This window comes from Cryptomeria japonica, chromosome 11 (assembly GCF_030272615.1).
Source record: "Cryptomeria japonica chromosome 11, Sugi_1.0, whole genome shotgun sequence".
NCBI classification, from domain to species: Eukaryota; Viridiplantae; Streptophyta; class Pinopsida; order Cupressales; family Cupressaceae; genus Cryptomeria; species Cryptomeria japonica.
In genome coordinates, this window is record NC_081415.1 from 299,296,647 (window position 1) to 299,310,396 (window position 13,750).

Consider the following 13,750-nt stretch of genomic DNA (forward strand, 5'->3'; position numbering starts at 1 on the left):
GAGGCAGGCTATGGAGGAGGAGGGGGGTGGATTTGGTTTCACGTTGGATGACATTGAGTAGGAAGAGGATGAGGATGAGGAGTCATTGCCAGTGCCAGAAGCAGGTGGAGACATAGCTTCATCCAGGATGGAGGACGAGCCAGCCATACCGAGTGAGGAGGCACAGTCATGGACTCACGCCCATTGCAAACTTCTAGGACTAGACCCTCTAGTTCTACCTCTCCCCTAGTTTTTGCTAGAGCTGAGAGGAGGAAGTTGTAATCGTAATGATGTATTTACTTTTGGTTTTACAAAAACTATTAACTATTTTTCTTCCAGGCTTCTAGCCATCAGCATTCTTCATGAGAATGCGATTTTGTAGACACTTTGCATTTAAATATATCTAGAATCAGCTTGTTTCTTTTGTGTTCTCATTTATTGACTCATTGGATGCATCTTCTCATTAAATTTTGCAAAAAAAATGCATTTTTGATTAGATTTAAGCATGTTTTTAAGTTGACGAGTTTTTCTTGAGTTTTTCTTTTCAGGCCTTGGCGAGTTTTGCCGAGTGGCAAGTAGTTCATCTATGTCCTAAATCACAGGGGCATGTGAGATAGTGTTGAAGTAGCTGATGGATCTGCTCTAAATTGGGCTTCAATATGACCCGAGATCTCTACATGCCACCTAAAATAGTAGTTGCAAGCTAGGTATTGCCAAAACCCGTGGCTTGCTAATCTTTTACCTCTACTAAACAAATGCCTTTTGTTGAATTCTACCCTGTATAAAGGACTTACCAATTGCCATTATGGAATATAAAGCATTGCAATTGTGGAATATGATTTGATAAGCTTTCTAAAATATTGAAATATCCCTACAGAACTCCTTGCCTCAATCACAACGAAAGTCTTGGATCACTTCAAAATGGCTTTCACATTTACTAAATTTTTAACAATAGCTGGATTGCTTTTTGATAAATTTTGATCTCACTTACTTCATAGTGCTAGCTAATATTTGATCTCAGACCTAGACAACTTTATGGTGTATTTGGTGACTGCCCTCTTAAAAAGTTAACTGAATATTTGCCTATGCAATCAGCAATATGAATATAAACAACAAAAAAATATTTTCTACAATTCATGGGTTAAACTCTATTTTATTTGTTCCCATATCTCTATGCTATGGAAATGCCGTTAAGTTTGAAAAAATATAGTTTTTTTCTTTCTTTTTCTACAATTTTTTACGTTTTATTTTAAATCCAGTTTTTTTCCCCATTTTTTCCTGATTTTTTCAAAAAATCATATACTTTTGGTTTGCCGATTTTTTCTCCAAACGATTTTTGCTGCTGATACCATATCCATTTCTGTGCAACTCTGCAATTTTTTTCTACTTCTCCAGCCATGTAATTTGTAACTGATATTAGTTTTTAGATCATGTTAAGCAGATCCTGCACTCAGAAAATTTAGTCCTAACTGCAGACTGCTTTGACATGAAAAACAATAATCAAAGTGGCAGATCTGAGTATGATAAATTGCTAATCCATAAACCCATACTGCTGAAAATATGAATAGTAAATACTTAGAGATCTCAACTCTCAATACGGCATTTATCTTCTATTAAAACCAAAAAGAAATGCACTGCACTAGAACAAAACTTTAGGAAAGAGACTTTATATTCATGATTAAAAATTAGAATATGTGTCCTTTAATAGACAAATGCACTATGCATTTAACCAAAAAATTACATGAGGTGTCAAGTAAAGCTCCAATTTAAGGTTACAGCTCACTGGAGTGACACTCAGTTCAACTGAACAATCAATTAGTTTGATCAATCAATCAACCTAGTTTAACAACTTCCTAATCAAAGTAGTTCAGCCTAGGTTTCATCCACAAATCATTCAAGTCTCAATTAGTTACCTGGGTGCTAATCAAAAGAAGCCTCTCTCCATGGATGGGCCTTATTCTCCTATAAAACAATGTTCTCTCCATGCCAGTCTTTAATTTGTACAGAAACTGAGGTGAACTCTGCTGTCACTGCTTTGCCATGCTGAGCTTGACTGCAACTTCAACACATTTAAACACATAACAAGGTTGCTACTGGATATGCTTTTGTTCTGAGAGAGAACTGCAGTATACAGCTGTGCTGCTAAAGAGAAAACACCTTCAGAGCAACATGGGTAAACTTCTTTACCACATTTTTGTGAGGAAGATGTTCTCCACCAAGCCAAGATATTGACAACATCTTGAACCTCCTGTTTACTAGGGGCGTTGTCACTATGTTGACCATTTGTGAACTTAAGGAAATACAATCCTGGGTCGCTGCTCCCTTTTGTGCTATAAAATCTTGTCAGAATCTTCAAGGTGTAAGTCCGTTGTACAAAGAAAACTTGATTTGCAACCTGCTAACCTTCTTCATCCTTCACGCCAACTTCATGGTTCAAAATTCACATCACCACATCATGAGCTGTTCAAGACTCCCTAATATAATAAACTCATCTATCTATCTATGTATCTATCTATCTATATATGTAGTCAAATTTAAAGGATTAAATCTGCACTAAACTTGGAAAAGCGTAACTTGAATAAAAGCTCATCAATTTTGAAATACCAAATTTGTGCTGCATGCATTAGCCCATATAGGAAGCTCTTAAATTTGAATTTGTAGAGTATCTTGCCCATATATCTCAAAACCTCTAAGATTTGGCAATTGAAAGAAAAAACTCAACAATTTCAACTTCCTCTTTTCGAGAAAATCCTCTGGTAGTGGGAGGAAGAGTATCATTAAGATCAACTCCTTTACGAGGAAATCCTTTGACTATAAATTTGTCTTGGTACCCTTAAATACCCCTTAATTGTATGCATGGAATCAATCAAAGATTCCACAATGGGTTTAGAATTGTCTCCACAAAGCTGGAATGATGGTCCTGTTGTGACCTTTTCACACATTGCCCAATTGCAAATGGGGACCCCCCTTGTTTTTGTTTTCTTAGGGTTTTGCTTTGGCGTCACAACTACTAATCACTAGTCTTTTTACAATGAGGAAGAGTTTTTAGGTGGTCATCAAAATCAATCAAGGAGGCAATTATCAGAACAGTGTTTGGACCATAGTTTTAAAACTCGTGGACTTGTCACGGACTTGCGAGTCCATGGGAGCCACGAGTTGACTCGCCAAGGACTCGCGAGGCGAGTCCTGGCGAGTCCATCTGAAAGACTTGCGAGTCTTTCTGATGGACTCGCGCAACCCAGAAAAAAGTCATGCAAGCTTTAAAAGTGAGTTTTTAAAAAAAAAAATTGCCTTCATTTGGCATAATTGAGGGAGCGCGCAAGGGGTGATGCCCCTTGACCCCAACTTGGGGGCGTTGCCCCCAAACCCCCGTCAAAAAATATAGGGGGAAACTGCATCAATGGAAGTAGGGAAAGTTCAACCTTCGAGTCTGATTAGGCTCCATATAACAGCGTAATTAGCATTGAAGAAAACTTGGTATTATACATTTTAGAGTTGAAAGTTTGAAACTATGAGTATGTGACATGTGTAATGTTTCAATTATGGCTCTTATGTTCTCTAAATGCATTAATTTCTTTATGTTTTTTTGTAAAACTACGGGTTTTTTTTTTGCCGAGTCCTTGCCGAGTCTTTCGCGAGTCCAAGTCCGAGTCCAAATTTTTGGTTTGCCGAGTCCGTGGCGAGTCCGAGTTTTTAAACTTTGATTTGGACATCATCAAAGTGCTAAGAAGGCCCAAAAGACAAAAAACGCAACTGCTTAGGGTCAATTTGGACACCTTCCTATTTTTGTGAGATTCTGCTTTTTTTGCTTTTTTATTTTATTTTTGGCACTTTGGGATCAATCATGAAAGCAACTTTTTTGCTTTTTGCTTCTTTGAAAGTTGACCTAGGATTGGATTGCTCAAGTCATGGCAATAGGGTTCCTATCTTCGAAATCAATTTTTTTTTTCTTCAAGCATGACAAGCAATGGAAAATCATTGAAAAATTCATTCAAGTGCTCATGGCAAAAAAGTTTCTAAATGGGGATAGCCATGTCTCAAGCCAATTCAAGTCCTCCCATCATGGAGAAAGCAATGTCCAAGACATGGTAAACTCCTCCCATCATGGAGAAAGCAACGTCCAAGACATGGTAAACTCCTCCCATCATGGAGATGGCAACGTCTTGGACAAGTGCAAAGTCCTCCAAAAAAACAAATTCAGAAAATTGGCCAAGTGTTGATACCTTGGGGAGAAAAAAATTTAGAAAATTGGCTAAGTGTTGATACCTTGGAGAATAAAATTTCAAAATTTGGTTAACTGTCAAGGAAATTTCCTAAGCAAGAAGCAAGTCCGCCCAAGGGGAGTTGGCCATGTCCAAGCTATGTCAAAGTCCCCCCCCCCAAGGAATGGCGTAAAGTCCACCAATGATGGCATGAAACATTCAAACTCCGCCCAGCACTTGGTAAGAATGGCATGGAAAATGTGAAGTCCACCATGCTATAAATTCAAAACATCTAAACAATGCTCAATTCCACCAAGGCCAAAATCAAGAAATGTCCAACCTATCACCAAGTCCGCCAAGGGGAAATGAAGGGAGATTTCAAAACGTCCAAACAATGCTCAACTCCGCCAAGGCCAAAATCAAGAAATGTCCAACCTATCACCAAGTCTGCCAAGGGGAAATGAAGGGAGATGTCTTGCCAAGGTCAAAGTCTGCCCAAGAATGGCCTACTGATCATGAACCCCGCCCAGCTAGCAAGGAAAGTGGCTTGCTAATGCTGAAGCCCGCCATTGGAAAAGTAAAGAGGATGGCCAAACAATGATGAGCTCCGCCTTGACACTTGGTAAAATGTCTAAGATCATTCGAAGTCCACCCATGATGAAAGCAAATTGTCCAACCAGCAGCCAAGTCCGTCCAAGGAAGAAAGAAGAATGGTTTAAGCCAAGCAAAGTCTGCCCAAGGGAGATGGCATGTAAAAGGTCAATTCTGCCAAGACATGGCTGGACAATCATCAACTCCGCCACCTCCCAAACAAGAATTGGCTTGCCAATGAGGAAGTCCTCTCAAACATAATGGAGAAATGGCAAAACAATGAGGAAGTCTGCTCAACACTTAGATGAAAATGGCATGACAAAGTAATAAATCTGCCAAAGAGAAATGCGAAATGGCAAAATCCGCCATGAATAAAGGTTTGGCCAGGTTTGGAAGTCGGAAAATTTATCCAACACTTAGAATTATTTCTCTTTCTCAAAAATTCGCCCAACACTTAGAGAAATTTCTTAAAACACATGAATTTCTAAAGATTCCTTTCCAACACATTCACCTACATGGCCAAGATGAAGACAAATTTGGCTAGGCGTGAAATGGTGCCAAGAACAAAAATAGAAACTTTCTTTTGAAATCTTTTGAAGGGATTGAGTTGCCATTTTGAGGAAGATGAGAAGAGGACTAGGTTCGATGAATCCACCAAGAATGTAAAGATGTTAAAAAGGATCGAACTTCTCAAACTTATATTAATTTCAACTTGTCATCTTTATTCTCATTCTTTATCAGGTTTGAAAGTGAAAGGGTTCTCTCTCTCCCAAGTTCAAGAAAGGAAGATTTTCGAAGACAACAAGTGGATTTTTTTTTTGAAGCAAGGAAGGAGAGGAATTTCCAAAGTTTAACCGAAGTGTTGGAATTTGCCAAGAGGAAACAAAAAAATGGCTAAGTGTGGAGTTTCCCACAACAAAAGAGTCAAATTTTGACCAAGTGTTGGAAAGGAAATAGGAAGAATGAAGAAGAATAAAGAGGAAAAGTAAAGAGAAAATGAATAAAATCCTTGTCCAAGGATGGAGTCTGTCCTACTTAGCACAAGCCAAATTTAGAATTGAAGGCAAGTCCATAGTCAAAGTTCGTTTGAGCATAGAGATGGCCAAATTTTGGCTAAGTGTTGAAAGGTCCACATGAAGGTGTTACAAAATGAAATTGAATAGCCAAAATTTGGCTAAGTATGGGAGATACTTCATAGAGAAAATTCCAATTTCCTCCATTGTGGTGAAAGCACAGAGGAATTCTTCTCCAAATTCAAGGCATTTGAAAGAATTTCAGGGTATCAAGAAAGAAAAGTTCTTAGACTTGGTGAAAATATAAGAAAGAATTTCGGACTTCTTGAGGGATTTCACCTACAATCCCAGACCTATTGAAGCAATCAAGGCAACTTCTTGAAGGATTTCATCTCCTGAAGAATTGAAGACAAGCTCCCAATCAGAATCAGATAGTAACAAGAGGATATTCCAAACAAATTTCCGTACTTAGACAATATCTTGACACAAATTGGAGAATTCTTAGGAATAACATCAATCCAGCAATGAGGAAATAAAATTTTAATAACTTCAAGTACAGACATTTGCTCCAAGGGAAGACTTCCAGACCTCAAAGATTCAAATGCAGGTGAGAAGAAGAGATCAAAATCTCAAAAGGAATCCAAGATCAAAGCTAGGAAGAAGCAAGCACAAAGGACAGAGTTGTCGGCAAGGAAAGATATTCGAAGGCAAGTACATGGAAAAAGAATAAAGTGACCAAGGAGGATATCCAACATGCTGAGGTGGTGCCTCGTCATCTTCCAACCAATCAATTTGTTCCAAGTCAACATGTCCAGGTTCAATGAATCTAACTTATCCACGAAAGCTTCTAGAAGGCACACTCCACAACTATTTTACTATTGGTTTATATTTAGCAAGAAGGACAAGTGTCCCTAAATGTAATTTTCTCATTGGTCGAGAGGTAGTTAGTTGTAACAAACCCTAATTAGGGTTTTATTTTGTAATCTTGGCCGTTGATTTGAAATCAATATTGGCCATTGAATTGTATTCGAGGAGCCTATAAATTGAGCTCGCCCTTCATTTGTAAAACATGGGAGCGTGTTGCAAAACATGTTAAGATTATCAAATTGTTGTTTATGATTGCATTGTTCAAATTGATGGTGATTACTTCTATTATTTTGGAGTTTACATGGTTCTTATCCCTCATCATAATTTAGATTTTATTTCATGTATGTTAGACGAATGCAAGATCTGATAAGTATTGATTTATGGTGAATCTACCGCTCATACTTTTGATGAATAGATGATTTTTGTTCATTGTGTAAAGTTAGTTTGAGCTTACTTTGTTGATGCTTAACTTCTGTTTGGATAAATATTGTTCAATTTGATGGTAGTTATTCATGACATGAAAATCATAAGCACACCCCTTGAAGATTGCACCCACTTTGTGCAGTTGTCCTAGCATGGCGAAGCAAAGCGTGGTTATTGGTTTCACCTAGTCAATACTGTCTCTTGAATTCTTAGGAATAGATTAGAACTTCTAAACCGTTATCTCCTTTTCAATTTTCTTGAAGTCCATGATCCAAGACCCAAACGATAGAGCTTCATTGTCTAGACCTTCATTGTGAATTGAACGAGCCAAGCGTAAGTCTCTTTGTGTACGACCAGTATATCACAGCGCCCATTGAGCTTATCCACACATCAAGACCTGACAAAAGAAACCTTGGAATCGCCATATGATCTTCTCACAATCTTAGCATATGTGGTGATTTTGTTCAAAAGAGGATAGAGTGTCTTGGGACATTTTATTCCGTGTTCGGTGGGTAACAAAACGTACACCAACAATACCACTGATTGCTACTTGGCCTCGATTGATATTTGGGAGATTGGTTGGTATTTTGAACTGATTGTTTTATTTGAACTTTCTTTATAGGTTCTTCCATTTATAGAATTAGTATCAAACACTGTCATGAGCTTCTTCATTTACTTGTAGTTGTCTTTGTAAACACTAAATATTATTTTGATGCCTTTTCTGCACGCATGTTTCTAGCTCTTTACCTGGATGTACCAGCCCTTTACTGTTATTAGTAATTACCTGTCTTGTTGATTATATTTCCTATTTATGAACCTCAAAATATGTATAGTCACTTTATAGCGTCCAAACTGTGTTTGGTTTGTAGAACAATTCCTTTTCTTGATGTATGTTTATGAGCTCAAGTTTGTTTCTTGTTTTGTTTTGCAGCCAACAACAGCAAAAGCCTTCCAGAGGGTGAAAGTGGAAGAAGTAAGCCATTTCTATGTATCCATTGATTTTATTGTCTGATTCAGATTCTTCAGAATGTGCCAGTACATGTTGTGTCTCTCCAGATTTGTAGTCGGAGTTTCTGGTTTTCAATTGAAATCTATCTTAATGTTCTATCAACTGAAAACTTCACTGCTAAACTTCATATTTTATTGACTAGTAACGAGGTTCTACTTGTTGCATGTAATTCTCGTAGGTATGAGTGGATTCAAGTATTTTGATTGTAACAAACTTTATTTTGGCAGGTGGAGTTTGTAGACCCCAGGCTTCAAGATAACTCCTACTGGGCAAAGGTGTGCTATTTGAAATGTAAACTTGTTTCTGTTTCTGTCGATAATGTCAATTCCTTAAATTGTGTGATTGATTATTTGGTAGCTGATATCAATTTTCACTGCTGGGTCTTTGCAGAGTGGTGCTGAGATTGGTTATGGTGCAAAAGCAGAACATGTTCTTGGACAAGTTAGGGGAAAGTAAGTTCATTCCAAGCTAGATTATTGATTTACCTAGCTAGTTGATGTTTTATTGTAGGTTGCTGATTTAGGTTCAGGTTCAAAGTTCAGGTTTGACAGCTTACATATATGTGCGTGTGTGTATTTCAGCATAATTTCATAAACTGTAAATGCAGAACACATCTGATAATTGATAATTAAATGTCAATCATCAAATGTTAAAAAGATAAATCAGAATGATTTATATTACTTATGCTGCACATAGGAATTGATACAAATCATTATGTTGCACTTATCAAGAGCATGAAGATTATCAGCTGGTTCATTAGAACCACAACTAGTGCCAATGCCACTCCCACCAGGCTACACTATGCAAAGTTGTGTGTAGCAGCCTCGTGTCCCTCATATTTTTACAAGACTAAGGAACATCTTGCAACAAAAGTATCCAAAGTGTGATGCTCCATTGCTAAAGATATTGCCTTGTCATCCTCTTTGTACTCAACTTACTTGTGTGAGAACTATTGGAGGTTGAAGTGTACATACACAAGCTCCAGTGCCCTTTTCCCTGCCAACCAATTTCACTTAATAAGTGGATAAAAGAGTGTGTACATTAGTTTCTCTCTGCTAAAATGGATAAAATACTAAGGAATGTTGTGCAACAAAAGTATACAAGATGGATGCTCTAGTGCTACAGATATTGCCTTCTCATCCTCTCCTTGTACTCAACTTGATTGTGTGAGAACAGGCATAGGTTGTAATGTACATACACCAACTTCTAGACCTTTTTCCTTGCCAACTGCTCGCACTTAATTGAGTGAATAAAAGAGTATGTACTTTAGTTTTGCTTTGCTAAAGTGGAAATCACACCCTATTGAGATTCAAGACAAAGTCAATACAACATTTAGCATTATAGCTGTCAAGGAGAACTAAGAGAGTTAAAAAAATTTAATGCACTTGTGACAGAACTTTGATGGAAAGAAGCTACCAGGCAAATAGATCCTTGGCCATGGAGGTATCACTACCACGATCACAGCTCACTGAAATTCAAGACAAAATCAATACAACATTTAACATTATAGTAGCTCCAATGAAATAGAGTTAAAAACTTAATATGCTTGTGACAAAACTTTGATGGCAAGAAGCTCCAGTGAAATAGATCCTTGGCCATGGAGATAGCACCACCATATATGAGAATCCTCATACGTTTCTCCAGGAGTAGTAAGGCTGACCTGTTGAAGTTGTGAAATTCCCAAACTTGCCCACAACTATGTGCTTTTCCTTTGGATTAGGATAGAGTCCAGTGAATATTGCCTTGTACCTATCATTAACTTTAATGTCTTTGTATGGTGGCACCCTCTTGGGAAAATAAACCGTCTTTATGCTACAATACTTAGGGGTCAAAGCAAATGTTAGGGGATGCAATGGGTTGCCTCTGGTTCCATCAGTGAATTATGATATTTTGCATCTACTCGAAAAATGTTTCAAAGGGGTCTTATTCCTTAGCTACTGTTATGCCTCTTATTTTTTGTCAAAGAGTCAATGTTGTATATCTCAGCCAGACATGGCTGATCCATATCAGTGAACTTGATCATACTCATGATAGGTTCAATGAAACTCAACACATGCTCCACGCAAGTCCACGAATTCTTGTCTTGGACCTGTCATTTTAACCATTTGGTCCTCTCTATCAGTCTACCTCTGTACACTCCAAAGTTATCTAACTACCATAGCATAAAGTCTTCACACCTACATTTATGAGTCCTCTCAAGAGGTTTTGTTTGAGGTGAATTGAAACTCCGCAACCTAGTATTATTTCATAGCTTGGAATTATATACCTCGTAGGTGCTTCGTTTATCTTTGTCCCCATTTCTTGCTAGTATGGTGATTTTACAAGGTTGAAAGGAAACCAATGGCATAAATGCAATTGCCTAATAGCTCAACAACATTGCTCCTCATCTCATTCTCAAGTGCTGTTTCTAATAAACGTCAGAAGAAATGGATGTATGACAGACACAACTGGAGTGCTTGAGGATGACCTTGTAGGTGTGGCTTTCACAATCCTTTCTTGGCTAAAGCACGAGACTTTGATACAGGTTTCTCAGTTGCACTGTTTTCTTCTTTTTGTTCTTTGATATAACTGAAATATTTTCCCTTTGGCAACCCATTTTTGGCCAGCCGACCACAAGTTCTGAGTACTTGGCTATAGCTATCACGCACAAGTGGGAGCTCTTAAACTTGTTTAGGCACACATTATAGTACTAGATATAATCATTGTCTTGAGAAGTTCAAGTATTTTAATGTGTTACCAAGTGGTGAAAATTGGTCAATTTTGAAAGTTATAGCCAATCCTTTGCCCATAGAGCTAGGACTCCGAAGTTCTAGATTATACATGTATCTACATGTTTTTAAATAAACAAATATCAGGAAAAAAAAACGTAAACCTGCTTATTTTTTGAAAAAATTCACAGTAGATACAAATTTAATAAACCCTTTAGTAAAAGCTCTTGTGTAGCTTGTTAAGAAATTTGGAAAAAAAACATACCTTGAATGAAGATTCTCTGATGCAAGAATCTTGATCTTCCTAGCATCTATGAGGTGTAGGACAAGCAAGAGAATGTCTTTTGAACAGAGATAACTCGCAACCCTGAGCAATGAGTAGAAATGGAATTTCGAGTGAGGAATAAGAGGTTGGAATATATTTTTGCATATGTTTTTTCTAATGATTTAGAAGTTACTTTTTAGGGTTAATGTTTATTTTTGTATTTTTGTGTATCATAAAAACATTGTCTATGTTTTAGTGGGTGGTCATCCCAGGTTCTACCTGGGCCAAATCCTCTATCATACAAAGGCCAAACCAACAGGCTTGGGTAGAACCTTGTCCAAACTTAGGCTGAACCTGGTCTTAAGCCAGTTAGGATATGAGAAAAGTTCTCGCAAAACCTGGTAATAGAGTTCTTTTAATGTTTAAAAGCTAGTAGAGTTTTTTTTATGCCTAGAAGCTAATAGTTTCAATGGCTGATTTCACTTTGATGCAAAATTATATGAATGTGAAAGAGTAACTATATTTACAATTGCTCCAGCATGAGATCTGCTTTTGAAAACATGCATGGCTGTTTGTGTTTCAGGGATTTTCGGCATGAGAAAACAAAAAAGAAGCGAGGTAGTTACAAGGGAGGCATGATTGACTTGCAGTCTCATTCAATAAAATTCAGTTACTCTGACGAGGAGTAGCATATTGCGTTCCCTATTGTCACAATTCATAATGTGACACGAAGCTGAGTAAATAATAATTGAAGGTTAGTTGAATAAAATCTTAGAGAGGTGACTCCTAGATCCCATGAGCAGTCAGTCAACAGAGATGTGAAGTTTTACACTGGTGGAAATCTGCAAAGTTTATGGGCTGTGAATATTCATGAGAGGAGATTGCAAAAGCAGTATTGGAATATATGATTGGAGGTTCATATTTGCAATGAGTTGTAAAACAATCACATTTATTTAGGTCACACCAGATATAAAAGTATTTGGTAATTCTAAGGATCATGATTATTGGAAAAGAAAGAACGAATTCTACTTTTCCAGGGGTTTAATGATCTAGATGTTTTCTATATATTTCTCATTTCTCGAGTTTTATGATTACACATTTGATTCTCTCAAAAGCTTCTGAAATACTTCAGATGTCGCTGATGAGAATGGTACTAGTTTTTTCCTTCTATTGATGAATAGCCAAGTATGATCAAGAATACCAAACTGAAGTATTTTAATACTTCACTCAAATTTTGAATGACCTTAAGCCTATTTGAATGAGTGGTTGATATTTGCGGTTAATGTATTTGTTCAATTTCTCTCATTGTGGATAACTCAATTGTCTTATCGTCAAAATTTACAAGGTCAGATAAAAAAACATTTTGTTTTACACCTTGATTGCATTTTCCAGTGGAAGATCTTTTGGATGCCAGACGACCAAAATTATTTACACATGGTATATTTGTAAAAGGATTGAAGCTAACATAGCGAAGACGCCATTGATATCTGTCGTAATTTAGCCTATGATACATATTCAGATTGATAAGTAGATTACCATAAAAAAATCTAAGAAATAAACGTGCATTTCATTTGAATGTTGAAAAATACAGATTAGCAACACTTGTGGACATGTTAACTTATTGTGCTAAGTATTGCGAAGCCCATTTTATTAGTTCCTGGCTGGGTACTTATGCATTCATTGAATTCTATTTTTTCATTAGTTTAACTAATCATTGTGTAGAATTAAAATTTATGAATGAAAATCTTATGGTTAATATTTAATTTTTATTTTAAATGATTGAAAAATGTTATTTTTCTTTCTTCTTATTGATTTAAACTGAAAACAGTGGAACAGTGGGTGAGATTTTTAATGCATTAATTCATGTTAACAATATTAAATTCTTGATGACATACTAAAAAATAATATCAACGGGAGGAGTCAGAGAGTAGCTGCAAAACAATGTGAAATATAAGTTGTATTCAATTAATCATCGGATATTCTTATGAATGTTGGGAGTTTACCGTAAAATATTTTGAGTGAACTGTTGCTAACTTTCTAGCTATTTCAATCACTCATTTTCTTCCCTCTTCACTCAATCAAATTTTCAATGTTTTTTAACCACTTTTTTATTTACAAAGTGCCTAGATAGTCAAATCAATGTGGAAAGGGTTGAATATGGCAATCAATGTGTATTAGATATTTATCAAATTATTATTAATTTTTTAGAATGCCAAAAGCAATCCTAGAACATTTTAATATTTCATATTATAGCAGACCGAAACAAAAGCCATGCCATATGTATAAATTTAGAAATATTAATGTATTGTGTTAAGAGATACAATTATACTTATTCAATAGGTTCATTGACTTATTTTCAGATTTTTAAATAATTTTTAAATATTATATGGTAAATGATAATAATTGTATTGAAAGGTGTTTTATAATGATAGAAAAAAATATATGGCGAATCTTTATATCTATTATATTAAATTTGTCAATTATTTATTTATATATGAAATTAATAAATAGTTAGTACGTTTATCTTTAATAAAAATTATGTTAAAGATATTAAGAAATATTATTTTCAATGTCTTTTTTGAAATAATATATATTAGAACACAATATTTAGTTAACTTTAATATTCTACATCAAATGTATATGTATATTCTACATCAAATGTATACGTATGTATGTATGCATATACATACGTA

General features: G+C 36.1%; 1 protein-coding gene across 1 annotated transcript in view; it reads left to right on the forward strand.

Annotated features, from left to right (window-relative positions):
- The window catches only part of LOC131072179 (suppressor protein SRP40), a 51,757-nt gene extending 39,417 nt beyond the window's left edge, over positions 1-12,340 (forward strand). The window contains exons 6-9 of the mRNA XM_058008257.2: positions 8,007-8,048; positions 8,312-8,359; positions 8,475-8,536; positions 11,641-12,340. Coding sequence (XP_057864240.2) covers positions 8,007-8,048; positions 8,312-8,359; positions 8,475-8,536; positions 11,641-11,746 — 258 coding nt within the window. The 3' untranslated portion in view covers positions 11,747-12,340. The remainder of the gene's footprint in view (positions 1-8,006; positions 8,049-8,311; positions 8,360-8,474; positions 8,537-11,640) is intronic.
- The last annotated feature ends 1,410 nt before the right edge of the window (positions 12,341-13,750 follow it).